This window comes from Aptenodytes forsteri, unplaced genomic scaffold (genome assembly GCF_000699145.1).
Source record: "Aptenodytes forsteri isolate BGI_AS27 unplaced genomic scaffold, ASM69914v1 Scaffold203, whole genome shotgun sequence".
In the NCBI taxonomy this organism is placed as follows: domain Eukaryota; kingdom Metazoa; phylum Chordata; class Aves; order Sphenisciformes; family Spheniscidae; genus Aptenodytes; species Aptenodytes forsteri.
In genome coordinates this window covers 323,910-344,178 of record NW_008794160.1, presented here as the reverse complement: position 1 = coordinate 344,178, position 20,269 = coordinate 323,910, and the positions used below count along the sequence as shown (strand labels likewise).

Sequence of the window (20,269 nt, the reverse complement as noted above, 5' to 3'; positions counted from 1 at the left end):
GCCCAGAGAGGTGGTGGGTGCCCCATCCCTGGAAACATTCAAGGTCAGGTTGGACGGGGCTCTGAGCAACCTGATCTAGTGGAAGATGTCCCTGCTGACGGCAGGGGGGTTGGACTAGATGACCTTTAGAGGTCCCTTCCAACCCAAACTATTCTATGATTCTATATGACAAATAAACACTCCATTTCTCATTACAAGACCTCTCCAGTCCATTCCTCCTTCATTTTTCTTGTTAGCTCTACTATTTTCCCTAACACACCTAAAACTCTTCTACTCCTAGCATTTCTCTCTGCAAAACCCTCCTGAAATGTTCCCCAGTTCCAGCCTACAACTATTGCTAGGTAGTGCATGCAATTATTGAATAAAGATTTCTCTGCCTCTCTACATTTTTTGAACACTCTAATCTGTACAAAAACTGTTACCACAATTCTCTGCTCAACTCACATTTCCAAGCCTGTCTTACCTCTCTAAAAGACCCGAAATGCCACAAACCTTCCTTCTTCCAAATATTTAGTACACAGCAAGACGCATCAAACTTCCATTATAGTAGTAAGACAATCACTACATCTGGACAGCATTTTCCAAAGAGGCTAGCTCTAAACCTAAACTGAGCTACTGCAAAGAAAAGTGAGGAACTTTCAGAGAGTAGTGAAAAACTGTTTATTTTGCAAGGTATTAGCAGAAAATGTCCTACCTTTGAGTGCTGTGGTGTGGCAGGAGCCTTTGCACAAGTGTCAAAGTCACCTGATAGGGCATCAATAGCTGCAGAGTCATCTGTAGGCTTCTGCAATAATTTTAATTCTGAAGTCACACAATATGCAATACTTCCCCCACTCAAATTAATGTTTCAGGAATTTATGTCTTAAAAATAAACACACCTGAGCTCTACACATGTTAGAACACAGATGTCTATTTGAGGTGTCAAAGATACACAGTTTCTTTGAATACTGGACCTGAACATTCACAGTGTAGTTGTGTATAAAAACTGTATTTATTGTGAAGAGTTACTCTTCACAAAAGTTGTACTGTCCACACTGTTACTATTACCTACTGCATTCAACAGCATTTATGAGAATTTGCAATGAATCATGCCTTGAGCCTAAAATGACACTACTTCGAAAAAAAGATCAGAGCACACAGCATGAAACAAACACAGAACAAAAATATCATAAATGTTACCTTTTGTTCTTCGTGTTTCACAACACCCTTTGCTGTCGGCTTTACTGGTTTACCCTGGGGAAGAAGAAAGATTACATCCTCATTTTGAACTGGTCAGATTAGTTCTAAGATACAAGTATTTACATATGACATTGGGAGTTTACAGATTACTAAGAAAGTTGAACCATTATTTCTTTATTCCTCATGCTATTTATTCAAAGTCCGTTCACGATGTATTTTCAAACTCTGTTACTTTGACTCCATCTGCGATATCATCTTTCTATCCTTGTAGTCTACTGGAAAAACAGTTTCCTGATCCAGAAAAGATCAAATCAGTGTCAGAGCAGTCACTTGCTGCAGTGAATGGCAGTTTCACAGGGCTTTAGGTATACCACCAAGGTAATACCTGTATACACACTTGGTCCCCGAACTTGGAACAAAACTACTTGGCATGAACAAGCATTATTACCCACAGTTTGCAAGTATCTCCTGTTTAAAAGGAGACTATAAAGCCAAGCTGTTTCAAGGGAGACACCTTATTTTTTCACCTGATTTTCTGGAGCGCCTAAAACACTGAGCCAGTGTAACTGGACTCTATACTGCTAAACCCAGGACGCTGATTGCTGCTGGGTGGTTCAAAGTGCTTTATTTGTTCAGATTGCCCGATGTAAAAAAAAGGAAAAAAAACCTAATTTTTTTTGTTGTTTTTTTTTTCCATTTGTTTTTTTGATTTAAATGCATGCATGGATATACAGGGCTACTCTAAGTATAGCATATTTACATATTTAAGCCTAATGCATAAATATAGTACACACACCTACTCACTCACTCAGTTTCCCTTTCTCCCCCTAATTCCAAAGAGGACAGACTGGCTCATATGCACAAATTTCTAGTGTTGCAATAAGACAGTTAAATAAAAAATAACAAGGCTTTTCCTTACCTGCTCGCCTGACTCCAGAAGTTTTAGATAGTCAGGTGGGATAGTATCATCTCTTTCTCCAAGTTTGTCTCTGTGTTCAGATTTAGCCTTTTCCTGAAAGCATTTAATTTTTTAACAACTTTAGTACTTATGTTAGAAACATTAGCAAACAGTAATTCAGAGTGCTCATTAAACTTAGGACAGCTGCCCTTTTAGAACTTAAAATTTCAAAACTACCAGAAAAAAACCCATATATTTATTTCACGATGAAGTGTGTTTTGTGCCTGAAAGTTTTAAATATACTAGCTCTCAATAAGTGTACACATTTAATAAGTTAAACATATATTTATACACACAGCAGCATCCCAACATAAAAATCCAGTTATGTCAACTTTCAGTTCTGCTTTTCAACAGTATGACTAAAAGGAGTCATTCCATACTTCTGTATCAAATCCCATCCATGCACATGCAGCTTTAACACAAAACTGATGTTCTTGCAATGTCTTACCCGTGAATGCATCTGAATACCTTCAGCAAAACCCAGGGCACTTACCCACCTCACACCCAAACCGATCAAGAGTGGCCTACACTTCTCATCAGACTTCGGAGCCAGAGTCAGTTTCAAATCCAACACAACTAGAAGGCAGAGCATCACAAGCTCCTGAAACTCCATCAAGGAGAGAAGCATTCCTTCCACTACGTTTATTTTTCAATTTATACTGCTTTGATTTCTGGCAAACATACTAGAAACATGCCAAATACAACACCTGGTTTAGATACAAGTAGGTTTTTAAGCATATCGTTGAAGAATATTTTTGTATTTGTTAATGCAGACATTTTAAGGAACTCGTTTTTGAAATTTTTTCATCCAGTGTAAGCATTTTCCATGCCTTTGTAAAGAACAACACATGAATAAAGCTGGGCTCCTACAGCTCCACTGAAGCACAGGAGTTGCTGAGATCCTGCACATGAAGCGTTCACTCCCCTGCCATGGCAAGGCACAACGCTACCCAGCCTGTATAAAACTGTTGCTAAGGCAGCCAACAACCTCCGCACTGGAGCCTGGTCTGAGAGTAGAAATCTCCTCCTAGATTCCGGTCTAAATTTATTCATGGACAGTTTATGGTGGGTTTTTTCCCCAGTAATGTCCTTTACCTTAAGTATTTTAGTTTACAATTTATTATTACCACTACTATTATGCAGAAACACATCTGATTTTCTTATTAGCAGAAAGGCCTTTATACAATTATATGAAGAAAGACTGAATGAAGACAAAACAAGCAGAAACAAGCAAGTTAAAAAATGGGACTGATTAATTGAACACGTCCGTTGATGAACTTGCTATTTGTGGGGTTATAAAAGTCAAACTTTGACAAAAAGCAGGCTACAAAATTAATTTGAGAAACAGAGGCCAGAGAAGACACCTGAAAAATAATTAGAATAATGACAATAAAAGGCACTGAAATCAATACTGCACGTTACAATTTATTATTACCACTACTATTATGCAGAAACACATCTGATTTTCTTATTAGCAGAAAGGCCTTTATACAATTATATGAAGAAAGACTGAATGAAGACAAAACAAGCAGAAACAAGCAAGTTAAAAAATGGGACTGATTAATTGAACACGTCCGTTGATGAACTTGCTATTTGTGGGGTTATAAAAGTCAAACTTTGACAAAAAGCAGGCTACAAAATTAATTTGAGAAACAGAGGCCAGAGAAGACACCTGAAAAATAATTAGAATAATGACAATAAAAGGCACTGAAATCAAACTACTGCACGTTTCCTGTAGTATTTCAACACTTACCTCCAAGTGGCTAAATTATATTAACTACTTCAATATTTTTCACAAAAACACAATTAATCCAGCTGACTGAAAAGTGCATGCTTAGAAGCAAAAAACATTTAAGTGAACTGGTTGATATGCCTACATGTAGCACAACATAAGAGTATGCTGTTTTTTTCTAGTAACCTTACTCGTACGTCTGAAAACTACATGCCATGTACTCCTATGAGTATGTAAGAAATATTACAGTATATCATTAAAAAAAAAAATCTCTAAGAAATAAGGTATCTCAGTTTTTTTGGTTTTTTTTTGTTTGTTCCACCACACCCCACCCCACACACCCCTGACCACACAAGTTTCAGAATGTCTTTTGTTACCTTTACTTTATCCACAACTGGTTTGTTCTCATCAGGGTCGGGTTCCCTCTGTCCCAGGGAATCGGACAGGAGATCCAAGGCTTCATCCATCTCTTTTCCTCCCTAACAAAGTATAAACACATTCGTGAATGCAAATCAGCTGTAAAAATAATTTAATTCATCAAGCTAATATACATACTAACTAATGAACTGTCAACTTCAGTGAACAATGAACAATCATCTCTCCCTTTGTAATTACAATGTAGTGCAATAGCTGGGGAAAAAATTACAGAATATTTAGACCTACAGAAAACGTAATTTCAAGAAGGGGTTATGGAATTTCTTTTAATGGCTTTTTTTTTGTTACACATAAGCCTAACTGATCTAATGAGAACAGTTCTATGAGAAGACTGTGTTTCAGTAATTGCCATTCATTTTGCAAACATCGTTATCACTGCAGATTAGCTGCTAAGGAAGTGTCAATCTGAATTAAAATTTATTAATGTTTTATCTTCACAATATGTATGGTCTTTTGCAAATTCACACCAGTTTTATTCAAACACCGGTTAGAAAAAAAGCCCTTAAAACCAACGAAAACCCAGGTGGGAGGAGCTTTATACTCCCCTTTCAAATTAGGCTGGAAACACTAGAGGGAGCTCCCACTGCACGTATCAAAATGGAGAAAGAAGGAGGCGTGCAACACTACCACTAAATGCAATGAAGCAAAGTTCTCCTGGCATTAAAAGGAGGTGATGACGCTGCCTGTCCTTCCATTAACCTTGATCTCCTCCTTTTACAGGCTTAACAGATGACTTTGCCACTATGGTAATGCCTACACTATTATTATTTTAAAAGTTCTCATTACCTAACCAGGAAAAGAAAGGTGTGGTTCAGCTAAAGGCCCAAGCCTAAAAATGAAACCAATTGCACATAGGTAACTACCTGCATCAACCCCTAGAAAGGAAATGCACGCATCCTCTGATGTCCTCAGTAACTCTGGAGGAATCAGCACAGGACTGGGCACTTCCTTTTCCAAGCGCAGGTGAGGAGGTTTCAAAGGCAGGCTGAAACACGACAGCGAGCGGAACTCGGACAAAACGGGCAGGCCAGTCTTGCAGTCAGTTGAACATGAAGTGTCCAGAAACTCACACTTTTTCCCAGAGGGAACATTTTCTTTCCCCTCAATAGCCAGTATTAGCAATACATAATCTAACTTTGCAACTGGTAAAACTGGCCTTCTTCCTCAATAGCCAGTATTAGCAATACATAATTTAACTTTGCAACAGTCTATATTGGTAAAACTGGCCTTCTCAGTTTGAGATAATAGAATAGAATAGTTCAGTTGGAAGGGACCTGCCACGATAGTCTAGTCCAATTGCCTGACCACTTCAGGGCCGACCAAAAGTTAAAGTTAAAAGCTAAAGCATACTATTAAAGACCAAAAGTTAAAGCATGTTATTAAGGGCACTGACCAAATGCCTCTTAAAACACTGACAGGCTTGGGGCATCGACCACCTCTCCAGGGAGCCAGTTGTAGTGTGTGGCCACCCTTTCGGTAAAGAAATGTAGATCCTAGGTAAGGATCTACAGAAGAGTTTGCTTACCGAGGTAGAAGCTAGAGGAGCTGCTGAGTGCACTGAAGAAACTGTAGCAGCAGAGATAACATCCGAGGAATCTGCGGGCTTTTTACCCTCCTTGGTTTTCTGAAACAAGACACAGAATCATTACTAACACAGAGGACTAAAAGAAAAATATGCATCAAATTCCATACATCTAAAATGCAATGCCCATACAGTTTACTTCTAGGACTTTGTTTTTCTTAGAAGCTCCACTTATTTCAGATTGAAACCCCTTCCTGAGAAGCACTGTGCAAATGTTTTGCATCTCTGTTCACGTTCAATCTTCCATCTCAAGTACTGGGTTAAACCCTGGCATAGCTTTAGTCAGCGACACATTTTATGTGACTTCAGAGGAGCTAAGCTTTCATCAAGCCCATCTATATTCCTAAGTAACACTTTTAAAAGTCTCAACTGCGAAGCATTACTTATGCAAGCAACTGGTAAAAAGATACAACTAGCTTATCTAGTTTTTTCTAATTATTGAAGTCCTGCTCTCTCTTCTATTAATTTATTGCAAAAAGTATTTAAAATTTTTATTTACTGAATTTTATTTGAGAAAGTTTACACAAACTTTAAAGGAAACGAATAAAATATCAAGACTATTGAAACAATTTGAAAATAAAATAGATTTTCAGAAATCAAATATACTCACCTTTATTACAGTTGGTGTAGGTAATGGTGCAGATGGGGATGTAGAACAGGAAAATCCTTCTGTCAAACCCTCTAAAAGATCATTTTCACTCATAGGCTATCATTAAAAAGGAAAAAAAAAAAAAAAAAAGAGGCCTTTAAGCCTTTTCACCTATTAAAAAGTGAGCAGGTAACACAGCCTATCTCCATTTTTAAATTGAAGACTGGGAAATGTTACTGACACTTGAGTAAGTAATTAATGAATGAAACATTTATCTGAATATTCGCTTTTTTACCTGGGACTTTTCTTCAGGTTTTGGTAAGAGTGGTTTTCCATCTTTATCCTACAAAAGAAAAAAACCCTTATATTAAACCAAGCAGTCCTTAAATGACCATGCAACACAAGCATTCTGAGAGCATTCACTGAACAACAGATAGTATTACACAAGAAAATGACCTAACTAGTAACCTCTAGCATCTTCTGCTGTTACTCAAGGTGTCATTTAAAAAAAACCCAGGTCCTGTAACTTAGAAACATCTGAGTGCTGAAAAGTGATTCAGTTGTGGGATTCTGAGCTTCCCTACTTTGTGTTTCAATTTCCATGGAAATAGCACAATTAATTAATAAAACCCCAACTTCCAGATTGGTAACAATACTCCTGGATGCAGAGTCCAGAAAGGCCGTATCTGTTCACACCGGCAGCTGTGGCAGGTGTTGTGCAAGTCTTGGCCATACCTAAGCAACCCATTTATGTCAAATGAGTCATGCGGTGATGTTTGTAAAAATAGCACCTTGAAACATTGGCTTTTTTAACAGCTTTGACCAATCAAAATTTATTAAGTTCTAAAATACAAAAGCTAATGAAAGACTCCAGTGCACTAATCTCAGCCAAAATTATTCATCTGTAGGTACTTGCATCTAAAGCAATTCTGTGCCTATGCAGGCACCTAATGATAGATGTCAGATATTCAAGAACTACAAACTGCAATTTTTATATACGATAAAAATGGCTGAACTAAACATGAACGTTTCAAAATGAAACAGAGTTTCAGTTTCACCCCTATATTCTGAGGAATGAGGAAAGGAAGACTAAAACAGCACATCAAATAAATTACTTTTGCTTCTGTTAATCTGTACTCTGGAGGAATTGTTTCTTCATCTTCACCCAGTTTTTTGTGTTGTTCCTGTTTGGTTTTCTCCTATGAAGGCAAAATAAAAATAATATCAATAAAACCAAATAACTACATCCCAACAGACATGCATATGCACGAGTTTTCAAAGTCTTCAGTCTACTGATTCAAATTAGTCTTTCAATCCAACTACCAGGTAAAAGCCTCATGCAAATTAAAAGAAACCCTTTTCTCTTGCGAAAGCCTTCATTTCTCTGCCTGTTTCTTCCTGTGTGTATCAGAAGTAGCTCTACCTATTTCAGTGAAGATCAACACAGTTAAGTAAATAGACAAGCATGGACCAATAAAAAATAGCTTTATACCTCTGAGTCTTAATTCTCTTTTTGAAATCGACTCAACAGCTACCTGGGCTGCATGGAAAGGAAGGCTGAACAGAGAAATTGGTAGCCAACTTCAAAAAGGACTACCCTCCATACAAGTTTTGTTGGAAGATGACAACTAAGAAAAGGTAGTAAAGCCAACGTTGGGAACTTTCGTTCGATGGAGTTCCAGCCCACCAGAAGAGCTGTCCTCTATTTTTGGCTCCGGTCAATACCATCTGGCCTATGGTGGCAGATAGGGGCATTCAGACTGTGACTATGAACAGCACGCCCTTAGACAGAATACACATATTTCAGTGACTTAAGGCTCTCTGTTAAAATAACAAGGTCAGTAAAAAACCCAAAGTTTTATGTATCATTCCTAATTTAAACAACAACTCATAAAGTTGGTTCCTTTTGAAAAAGGACCATACTGTATGCTACCTCTGATGTGCATGTTAATTCTGCTTTGGTTCAGCAGTAAGACATTAAGCAAATACAGTTTCAGAAGCTGAGGGAACTACTGTACTGTAACACACAAAATGATTAAGAAAATGTACTCACTGTGTTGAAATCCTACTACTACTTCCTAAGCAGAACACACTGGTTTCACAAGTAAATTTTGTTTTCAAAAAACCTGAAAATATTATCTGTAAATTGTTGCTAGCCTGAGGAAATACAGTAACACTGAAGATAATTACATCAGAAGTCTATTTTTTGAGGTCGGATTGTTTCTCTACCTTAACTTTGTCCACAGCAGGTTTCTTTTCGTCTGGATCAGGCTCCCTCTTTCCTAGGCTACTGGACAAGGCTTCCAGTGCTTCATCTCCCACGTGACCAACCTGTAAGGGTATCAATACAGTAAAAAACAATTCTGCAGTTCAGCTGCAGCTGAAAAAACCTGTTCATATACTACCACCGCCAGCCACACATTACTTAAGGTAAAAATTGAGAAGTAAACTAAAAGACTGTAATGCTTCTCTCCCTAACTGTCTTCACATACTTGGGATCTGCTGAGTTCAAGGCGTAAGGAAACTTTGACAGGGGTTGCTCTGCAAACAGGCTTCTCCTTTCCAGTGACTTCCTCACAGCTAAAATGTTCCACAGGGGTTTTTTTTGTTTGTCTGTTTTGTTTTTTTAATAGAAGCATATATATACTCTGAAGAGATGCAAAAACGTCAGCCACTAACGCAATCTTCTGAAATATTCAGTAGGACAGTTATGATTTTTTTGCAGAATTTGCCTTTTCCTGCAGTATCTGTAAGTTCACAAACAGCATCCCTTTTAGAGCATTAAGAGCTAGAGCAGACCACAAGAACTGTCAGTTTGACTTCCTCTGTTAAGAAGGTCGCTGACCTTCCCTGTTCAGTTTGTGCTTGACTTGATTTTTTTGGAGAGCACTCAGCCTTTGTGGCTTACCTCTACGGAGGAAGAATATGCAATACTAAAAATAAGCATCTTGACAATATGCTATACCATTTGCATAAATGAAGCACTGAGTTTTGCTTTAGCTCCAGCTAACACTACTCACTGAAGACACAGCTGATGGAGCTGAAGACTGCACAGTGCAAGCTGTGGCACGAGGGACTACATCATCCTCAGTAGTTTTTGCAGACACAGGATTTGAAGTCTTCTGAAACAGAACAATTACACTGCAGTTTACTGAATATGCTCAGAAACCCAAAATGTACCTGTTAAGTGGCTTTTTTTTTTTTAATACAGTACAAAACAAGAAAGAAAAGTCTAAATTTAAAGGTAGAAGCACCTCAATTAAGGACTAATTGCCAATACTGCATGTTCCACTGAAGGCAACAGGGGGGAAGAAACAGAATAAAATATTTTTATTGAAAGAATAGTAGCATTACCCAGTCTTAGCAAAACTATCAGTGTTAGCATCTTCAGTGAACTAGAAAGACCTACTTTGGAAAACAAGAAAGAAAAGTCTAAATTTAAAGGTAGAAGCACCTCAATTAAGGACTAATTGCCAATACTGCATGTTCCACTGAAGGCAACAGGGGGGAAGAAACAGAATAAAATATTTTTATTGAAAGAATAGTAGCATTACCCAGTCTTAGCAAAACTATCAGTGTTAGCATCTTCAGTGAACTAGAAAGACATACTTTGGATGTGGTGCTGGGCTTCAATGGTTTGGATTGTACTGCAGGCTGTGCAGGGCAGGCAAAGTCTTTTGAAAATTCATCAACAAGATCAGATTCACTCAAAGGCTGCAAAAAAGATATACGTGGTACAGGTGACCGACTGTCTGTTTGTAATTTATTTTTTCAAGAATTACATTTCAACTACTCAGATAGCAGGAAAACTTTTGTAGCCTACACTGAAATAACCTTTCACATATATGTGCCACAAAACAGCATGAATTTCACAGTGCATAAAATTAAGAAAACAACTTTTCAGAATGAGTCAGGTGCTTTGTTATCCAAAATCAATATAAGGTAGAGACCATTATGTTCAATACTGTCTACAGGGCTACTGAAAAGGAAAATGCAACCTCTTAATTAGAAAAAAAAAGAATGCTAATATTTACTAGATAATATTTACTATAACAGCATCATGTTGTTATAATAATTTAAGTATAAATTACATATAGGTAGTGGAAAGCAGCACCATCAGATTATGATTCTCCCATTTTAATTTTTTCTTCTTCTTTTCCAGCAGAAGTAGAGTTCCCTCAGAGGCAGTGTCAGCTGGAAGTTCTCTTAGCTTGTGCACTGACTGCTGACACTCAGTGGTTTTCACTGTGCATGTTTTAGGGAAAAGTGAATAAACTGCAGTTCTAGTTCCCTACTGTGTGATCTATTACAATCTGTTGATACTATGTGATCTATATACTTCTGTGATCTATTACTAATGCTCCTGGGATCCTTCAAACTACTGTTCACACCTAAATGTTTAAATCTTTGCTAGCAGTGATCCCCATTCACTAGCTACGTGGAACTTAATTGGTTAGGGCTCATTTGGTCAAATTCATAGTATGTAAAATGACATTTCTAATGGAGAGTCTCTTATTTTCCCTCCCACTTTCCTTCCTTTGTCGATCAGTGCCCCTAAGTCTTTATAAAATGTCTCATCACGTAAGGGCCCACTTTTCATAATGACTGAATTCCTCCACTAAAGCAAAAAAGCATCTAGGCAATGACTTTTTTTTTTTTTTTTTTTTTTCACAAAACCAACACCACTGCATGTGCTTAGGGGTATGCAGAATGGAGGCCCAAAGAAATAGAAGCCATAGTTGAAATCATGAAGGAAGAAGTTTGCAGTCACCAGGAATCAAGGAAGAACTGTAAGTGACTGAAGGTTTTTCAGCTATTGATGTAACTTTTGTTTTGCTGGCTTTGGTTTCACAGATCTAAATTACCGATGATACCACAGGAACACTGGTGAACACAACTTGCTCAAAACTGCCTTCTTCAAATTATAAATACTGAAGTTGTGCTGAGAAAAATACTGCAACATATGACTTTGATACTCCTGTCATTCACTTACAGAACAACTATTCAATGATATTTGTGTCTCTAATTGATAAGGGGTGGAAGAGCATAGGAATACTTACTCTTCTAACTAACACTTAATTCTTCTGCAGAAGACCTCATGACTCTGAGCTCATCTTCTGCTTTGGTTTTGTACTAGACTTTAGTCAAACTATGTACCAACCTCCTTTAACTCCTGCCATCTTCCTCTTCTGGAGCTTAGCTTTTTTTTTTTGCGTGCCACCTCTTTTGTGCTCCCTGTAAAACAGGAAGGCTTGTCTCCTAACATTAGTGTCTGGTTCCCTCAGAGCATAGCTGCTCTTTTTTCCTTATGACATGCTTGGCATGCGTTCCTTCTGTGCAGCTCTCATACATCACCCACTCAAGACAATTGCATGTCTAAGACCTGACATGAAAATTTATAGAGACGTAAAGTCTTTTCATCATTGCCTTTGCATTCCTCCATATTTCAAGCTTGAATAACACAAATTACTTCACATGTCTGCTGAAAAGGCACAGTGTCATTCTTGCTCAGGTTAGTCCTGACCTTCACACTCGTTTCAGAAGAATGGAGGTTACCTGTACTTTTCCAATTTTGGCAGCACTCCTCAACTCACAGTATTTCCAAAGTGAAGCCCTCAGTTTCTTCAGTGCACAGTTCTTTGTTTTTCCTCATTTTTGCTTTCTTCCTGTGCATTGTCAATTGACCTTTGCAACTTTCTCTTTCAATCTTTTACATCTATCTTGCACTTTCTAGGCCATGATGGATACTTTTTGCAAAGTCCAAGTTGTTGTTTATGATTAGGAGAATGTCCACGGCAGCTTTTTCCTTCTTTCCAGCGTGTTCCTTTATATTTGGTAACTAATGAGAGGAAACTGTCAAGAAAACAAAAGATTTTCCTGCCTTGCCTCTCTCTTGTCCTTCAACAGCTCCAACAGACTTCTACAGAATACCTTACATTAAGTCCCCATACAGCTTCTCTTTGTGTCAGCAGTAATTTCTGTAACTCTCTCCTATCTTTGTAATCTCTAAACCTTTTTCTTAACCATTGGCTCTTCATTCACAGCCGGTGAATTTCAGTAAAACCAACTTTCACCTGACACTTCAGATCAGCAGGTTTTGTGTAAGGAAGTAAACACACAAACAGATCAAGACACTTACATAATGGCACAGAGAGAAGTGATGACAGAGAGGGAGAAAACAGGGTATTTATTCACACTCCTACAATATTGTCAGTTTTCTAACCTTAGGTTTTTCTTCAGGCTTTGGCAATATTGGTTTTCCGTCTTTATCCTAAAAGTAAAGTAAGTATTATTGACATTTTTCCATTGTTATAAGAAGTGCCATACTCTATAATCACCAGCAAAATAATATAAAATAAATGATACACACAAGACGAAATCTGTGACACAGTAACAGGAATTCCCCTAAACAGGGGGAATTCTTTCATGGCGAGGTAAGTGGATAAAAAGAGCAGATGTGATGTCAGCACAATACAGATGGGCCAAGAGACCACAAAGCGTTCATTCCTACCAGTATCAATATGCAGCAGGAATTAATTCCATAGTAAACCAGCAGGAATTCATCCAGTAGTAAAACAAGCTTTGAGTGCAAAACCCAAACTTTTGCACTTGAACAAACAGGGGGTTAAATCTCACGGCTGTAGTCAGGCAGTCTTGAAATCTCTAAAACGAGGGGTAAAACTGCTCCTTTCAAAACAGAATGTTAACGTTCAGCTCCAGCAAGGCCAGTTTATATAGCAACCTTGTTAACATCAGTTATACTAATAACCATCACAAAAACTTTCAATTCTGAACTTTATGGAAAACACATCTCAGCTCTATTGCTGTTTTGCTTAAACTTGAACAAATCTCCACCACTTGAAGTGACAATATGAAAAAATGAGTGTAATTTTCATACCATTTTACAATAGTGTTTCAAGGTTACATTACAAAGTGATACCCAAGAGCACTTCTGTAAAGGGATAGATTTTATAACGCTGAGGTTTAGTATCAGAAACAGGTAACGCTACTCTGGGACAAGGAACGTGTGACATGGGAAGTTCAGATCTTTGCTCATAATGCCTGAAAAAGCCAGTCATGCCCAGAAAGGAAGGGAAGGAAACTAGAGATAGAGAAATCACCAACAGAAGAAAGCCATTGATTAAATACTAGTTTTGCTTGTTTTCCACACGTTCTTTCCTGCTCTGTGATGAAAGAAAGTGTCAGATGCAGTGCCCTACTTACAAAGCAATGGAGACATGAAAAACTTACCAACTCTGGTGTTAACCTGTATTCTGGAGGTATTGTATCATCACGTTCTCCAGCCTTTTTTTCTTTTTTCTCTTTAGCTTTTGCCTTAAAAAGAACAAAAGAAATCACTTACAGAAATTAAAATAAAAACCTCAAAGTACACTCAACTTCACCATCAAGATTCTTCAGCCTACTGTTTGAAGAAGCACTAGCATCAGATAAAATTATTCCATATATCAAGATGTTAAAATTCCTCAATTTATTCCTACCAAATCTCTGTGGTAAAATTGTCATGGCTTAAGAATCAATGCCATATGTGAATATGGCTATATTGTTTAAAATTCTAAAAAACTTCAGACACTATTCAGAGCGGTAACTTTGTGGCAGGTACTTTTAGAATTTTTGGGGTGTAAAAAATCCTCAGGTTTCCTTGGATTTCATCACTGTGATTATACAAGCCGTAATTCTGTATCTTTTTCCATCACTCCTACTGAAACACAGCTTTTAATTCTCTGGACCTCCTTTGTGAAGCAATGCATCCACTAAGTTATCTGAAGGCCCAGACTGACTGAATCTGCAATACAACATGCTCTTTTTTGTCAAAATTGAGCTCCAACATCTTCTCTCGGCAACAAATGATTTTCTGCTATTTCCCTGTCATTTGGTTGCTCTGAGCTGTAAGTGAAGACAGGGGAAAATAACTGAGATTAGTAGGGTTATAGGCAGCGTTTGCCAAACTAAACTAAAATATCGAAGTTAACATGCAAACGCAAGGCTACTGTTAAAATCTAACTGTTGAAGAAAACAAAAGTCTTAGAAGACACGGCAAAAGGCAAGACCCAAATTAGAAAGATAATGGTGTCTGATAGAAAAAGGAGTACATGCACTAAACCCCCCAAAAGTTAATTAAAAATCAAACAGCAAATACGTGCAAACCAAAAGCTTGCTATAAATTGTACCCAGTGCTTGGGGAAAAAACCAGAGCAACTATACCTAAGACAGGGAAAGGTGTATGTATGTATGCTTGTATAGCCAAAGGAAATGCTCATCATTTTCCAGACCATCTTACTATATTCTATTCTACCTGTATCCACTCAGGATTTCTTAATTTCTTAATTTTCTTAAATTGCATAACACTCAAACATTCTTTAGGCTTTTGATATGAAAGTAGCTTTGTTAATATTTTACACATTTGTACAGTATCTAACAAAGAGGACTTGGGATTCCACGGGAAAGTCTGAAAGCTGCTATAAAAAGGAGTAAGATTATACCTCTGACACCTCTACAAAAGGGCTGAGATCTTCTTCAGGTTCAGGTTCAGGTCCACCAAGAGTATCTAGAAGAGCTTCCACTGCATCATCTTTCATTTCCTGTATTTAAGAAAATATGCAAATAATTTCATTATTTCTTTAAATTGACACAGGTTTTACATATCTTTTATGCTGTACATGAGGTAAACAGCCAGCACCAGACTGGCCATTTCTGTTTGGCTTTACCTGATTTCCTTAACATCACATTGCAGGATATGGCAAATTATGTGATAAGACTAGCACAGCCTAATAAGCCATATCTCCTCTTAAGGAGAGGGGAGAACAAAAAGTAAAAAAAACCCACAGTATCACGTAACACAACTGCCATATGCTTTGAAATGGCAAACCCAGAAAGCGTAAGGTCACGCTTGCTCTCTACAGAGAGAAAAAAGAAAGGTTTGTAAAACATGACAAAATTACATCATATCCAAGTTTTACACATCTCACATAGCTAAGAAAACACATACATTTTTCCACTCTAGTGCCTCTAGTTAGAAGAGCTACAGTTATCCTGCAGAAGAATCCAGAAGGAAAAATCATCTGACCCATTAAGGCTGGATCTTTAAGGTACAGTTAAGAGTCTGAGCAATGGCAATTCCTATTATTCCTATACTTTCTGTGATAAACAGGATTTACAACTGAAAATGAGGATGATGAGCATCTTTACAGAATCAGGCACACACAAAATATGACATGTGCTTGCAAATTTTAATTAGAAGTTAACTAGTCAAAGAATGACTATGTATACCTCTTTTGATTTTGTTTTCTTCTCCTTAGGGGGAACTGAGGCCTTGACTGAACTTGCTGTTTGTGCCTGCATAGTTTCTCCTTCCTTGCTTGGTTTCTTTTACATAAGGGCAAAATGAAAGATAGAAAATTACAGGCAAATTTGCAAAAAAAAAAAAAAAAAAAAAGGGGGGGGGGAAAATTGTCAAGATAATTTTAAAGCAAAATATTACGACAATAATGGCAATATTTCATTGCAATAAAGGCATGCAATGGCAAGAAAAATATCAATACCTCTGTCAGACTCTTTTTTTCTTCAGTGGAAGCAGTACTACAGGTAAAGTCAGATGACAGGGCCTCTGCAAGCTCATCATCTGTCATTGGTTTCTGAGTAAGAAATTGCAAACTAGGTTATGATTTTTAAAGTTCAAATATCAATGCTGTCAAACTCGGTTTAAAATCTGAGTGTGCTCCACGCTTACACAATGACCTCATACGTACATGTTGCTGTCACAGAAAAAACAAAGATATTTCCCCTCACTGGTTGATTCATTTTTTAGACAAGTTTTTATTTTTATGTGTTAAACTTATAAACAGTAAAATTAAGCTGGCTTACAGAATTATCTTGCTAAGTATAGAAATTCAAGTAATCTTTGCTAAAGACATTACGAAGAGGCTCCTGCATGCACAGCTACTATTCCTTCCCTTTGTTATTATTATGCCCAGTAGCTCTATGAGCAGTTACTTGACTTGTTTCAGTTTCAGTCAGTGTCCTGAAAATTCCTACTTCTTTATTAAAAACGTCTGTGCCAAATTCTATTTAGTTTTATCCGTATCTATGTTATCTGACACCCCACAGCCCTCTCCCACTTCCTGGGATTTTTAGAAGACAGGCAACATTTACATTTTCCTAGGAATACAATGACAATTGGGTTATTTTCACCTTCCAATATGAAAAAAAAAAGAAGTCTTACTTCATCTCGTTCATCTACTTTTGGTGGGACTCCATCTTTGCCATCCCCTTTACTCTAAAACGAGAATTAATTTTGTAGTAAATGCGAAGTAAAAAACATACAATATAAAAGAAAACACACATCAAGGTTGTTTTTTTTTTTTACCTCACTAACCTTCAACAATTTAACATACTCTGGAGGGAGACTACCTTCCCGTTTACCCATTTCTTCCAAGTATCTTGAAGTTATATCTTCCTATGAAAAGAATGCACACATTAATGTTTTTGTACTCTTGTTTATTGAAATAAATTTCTAATGTAGAGCTATCTACAGTGATACTTCTGGAAGGAAAATACGAGAGTTGGCTAGGTCAGAGGGCCAATCCTGGACGGTGACTATATAGTGTCTTTCAGAACCTAGTGTCATGCACATGCATCTCGACTAGCTTCAACAGTGCACGTCATCTAGCAAAACCCTGCATCTCCATCGCCAGATTCCTTCTGCATTAACATAAGCCGTTTCAGTGTCTCACACCACAGAATGTATTGCTGTACCTAGACTAATGTATTGCTGTACCTAGACTGAATTTTAAATATTTATAAATTCCAAAATTTTTATCACGGACGAGTACTGCATTGAGCCATTGAGCTTGTAATCTTAATCCTTATGTTACTCTCCCATTCTAACTCAGATAAAGTATGCATTCTTCCCCAAATTCTCAATGTTTTACTCTTTCTCAAGTAGAAATGAAATTTCCTGAGCTGTTTACGCTCTGTCGTATCTCCATCACTGCCTTTTGTAAATCCACTGGAGACCATGCTTGGAAGTCAGTTCAAAAAGCAACAAACTGTCTTTGTTGACACTTTACTGTTTTCTACTGCAATACATAGATAACTGTATCATTTCTGTATTACTGAAAACAACACTAAAATGCAACTGTGCAAGCTCTGTTTTACCTCTTAGCAGATCAAAGTGACAAATACAAAGTGACAATGTAGTAGTGAGCAACTACAGACACATTTTAGAGATGAATCTTCTAAAAAATAAAAATAAAAAATGTAAAATACCGTGATTTCTGGACCAGTGTATACAGGACTAGTAGGCACATCATCTTCAGGTCCACCTAGGGTATCTATTAGGCTATCTAGTGCCGACTCATCCATACCAGGCTAAAAAATAAGCAGACCATTATAGAAGTTATCATGCTATACAAAGAACAAAAAAAATCTGAATCACCTGCTGAATCTGTAGAAAACTCCTGGAAACCAAACCAAAAGCTTTCTATCGGTAGGTCCTGCTCTTGCCAAATTTTTCAGTGAGAACTGTTCTTAAACTCGTTCCCCAATGTCAGTAACAAGATCGTTTGTATTTATCTACCAGCTGATATACATGCATATATATACAAACATAACTGAAAATAGAGAGTAATTAATTTTATGCTAGTTGTGGTAAAAAACATTCTAAAGAAGTCCTATTTGACAAAACACAAATGACATGCCACTAGTTTATTAGCTATTCTTTCAGATAGTCCTTCACCACCATACATAACTACTACATAGCAATACTTCAGCAGTTACCAATTTATTTTTTCTGAAACTGAAGCGTTTCAGAGAAACACTCTCTGAGACATTTTTACAAGGGAAGCATTTGCCTGGGACTGTGTTTACCAACCTCAGCACTTGACTTATCAGCTGCAGTAACCACACTTGCACCGGCTGCGCCTGCACCAGCTGCGCCAGCCACTATGGACATCATCTCAGACTTAGGCTGGAGAAATAAGAGAAAAATTAAGAGACAGCTTTATTATATGGCCCTATGTTAAAAATTCTAGAGACAAACCAAAGTAAACCAGAGATGTTCTACTCAGGCATGCATATCTATTGTCCCTCTTCATCTACACTTTGAATAAAAAAAGATAAGCCTGTTCCACCTACTGCCTGGCTGGTCTGGAAGTTGAGTAGCTGCAGCTTGCGTAACACTGAGCCCAGCCTAAAACATCCAACTCTGAGGCTGCACATATTTTTTTTGGACTCAGCAACTGGCTAATACACCTGCACAGCGTCCAGATGCTTGGGCAGAAGGAGCTACCATCTACTGCAATACTACAGAGACCTACTCTGTTTCCAGTGTGATTTCGCTGCGAGAAAGCAAGCATGCAATTTTAAGTACTCTACTTCTTTTACTGGCAAAGTAAAAGAGATCTGCAGTGCAGAAAGACTATGAGGCCACTTCCAAGTCTCTTTTGAAAGCTTTCATTTACACCCGATAGTTCTTAATACACCATTAACACCAGCAGCAAATACTGCTCAAACAGGTAGGGTGAAAACCGACTCAGGGAGTTAGGTGCAGGAGCAACACCAATACAAAATGCAGACTTCTGCATTACTGACATTCTCATTTACTGCAAAAAAAGTGGGTTGTAGTAGAGCTGCAGGAGTCCTTCATGTTAGTCTGGCCTCGTCACCCAGACACAAGCAGACCAGAAGACCAAAAGATCCAGATCCTGACTCTACCACACACTTTTCCTCCAGCTTTTTCTCCACTTGCCTGTCTGAAATGGCCCCTCCCCAACTTTTTCCCCAACCCTTCTCTTCCTACTTTTTTTTCCGGAGTCTTGCAGGGTGTACGGGCTGCCCTAATGCAAATGGATAACCTGCTGCATTTGGAGCCAAGACTGCTACTACAAATATGGGTGAAAATCCACAGGTAAAGGAGCACCATGATGGCGACGCTCACATAAACAAAGCATTTGCTTGACTGACCCGACGGTCCCTTCTGTTCACCTTCAATAGCGAAGGGGCAAGGGAAGAGACTGACAAAGAACCAAGTACACCCACGTAGCTGCAAGGAACTTGCAAAAAGCTTGCATGAATGACAGAGGATTCATGTAACACACAGGAACAGGCCTACAATTGTGATAATCTTAATGACGCTTGATTTGCTAACAGCTAGAGCGTGTTGGACAATGAAAACAGATGTACAAAGAGGACAACAGAAGGTGGATACACATCAGGATCACCAAACAACCAGCACAAACTACCAATACCATCTGGCTGGGCAGCTCTAACCGCAGCTGATGCTTACCCATTAATGCTGTCAGGGGTTAGCTAGAAGTGCTATATTCAGGATGTTGTTTAAGTTAATTAGTGGGTAATGCGTGAAGTTTCTAAGTCCCAGATTTTAAAGCAGCACAAGGAGGTTTGTCATACACACCTTTAAACACAAGACAGCTTTTGAGCTTTTCTACATTGTGATTTTTGGGGGCCCAGCCTCACTTTACAATATTCAGCATAAGAATCCATCTTGACGTGGATTTCTAACCCCTACAATAACATAAATGATAAAAATTGGATTGCTACTTCTACTATACCTTTGCTGTTTCTACAGAGGTTGCTTGTGGAGGCTGGTCAGCTTGAGTTGTAGTCACTTTTCCTGTATTGTTTGGTTTAGAAGTTGTGGTCACAGAAGGTGAGGTTTGGCTTTTTGCCTGTGTAGAGATAAACTATTATCATTAGACACGGAAATACTTATGGGCTGGCTTTGTTTGGGTTTTTAAATAAATATTTTTTCTGGGG

General features: G+C 37.9%; 1 protein-coding gene across 5 annotated transcripts in view; it reads right to left on the bottom strand.

Annotated features, from left to right (window-relative positions):
- Nucleotides 1-20,269, bottom strand: part of CAST (calpastatin) — a 62,535-nt gene that overhangs the window by 6,496 nt on the left and 35,770 nt on the right. For all 5 annotated transcript variants that reach the window (XM_009280570.1, XM_009280587.1, XM_009280578.1 and 2 more), the window contains 21 exons: nt 20,065-20,181; nt 18,366-18,461; nt 17,762-17,863; nt 16,869-16,949; nt 16,716-16,769; nt 16,036-16,128; nt 15,764-15,859; nt 14,977-15,075; nt 13,727-13,810; nt 12,699-12,746; nt 10,085-10,189; nt 9,496-9,597; nt 8,705-8,806; nt 7,591-7,674; nt 6,771-6,818; nt 6,497-6,592; nt 5,830-5,928; nt 4,247-4,348; nt 2,099-2,191; nt 1,180-1,233; nt 695-784 (listed from right to left, as the gene is read on the bottom strand). In XM_009280570.1, the coding sequence (XP_009278845.1) occupies nt 695-784; nt 1,180-1,233; nt 2,099-2,191; nt 4,247-4,348; nt 5,830-5,928; nt 6,497-6,592; nt 6,771-6,818; nt 7,591-7,674; nt 8,705-8,806; nt 9,496-9,597; nt 10,085-10,189; nt 12,699-12,746; nt 13,727-13,810; nt 14,977-15,075; nt 15,764-15,859; nt 16,036-16,128; nt 16,716-16,769; nt 16,869-16,949; nt 17,762-17,863; nt 18,366-18,461; nt 20,065-20,181 (1,845 nt within the window). The remainder of the gene's footprint in view (nt 1-694; nt 785-1,179; nt 1,234-2,098; nt 2,192-4,246; nt 4,349-5,829; nt 5,929-6,496; nt 6,593-6,770; nt 6,819-7,590; nt 7,675-8,704; nt 8,807-9,495; nt 9,598-10,084; nt 10,190-12,698; nt 12,747-13,726; nt 13,811-14,976; nt 15,076-15,763; nt 15,860-16,035; nt 16,129-16,715; nt 16,770-16,868; nt 16,950-17,761; nt 17,864-18,365; nt 18,462-20,064; nt 20,182-20,269) is intronic.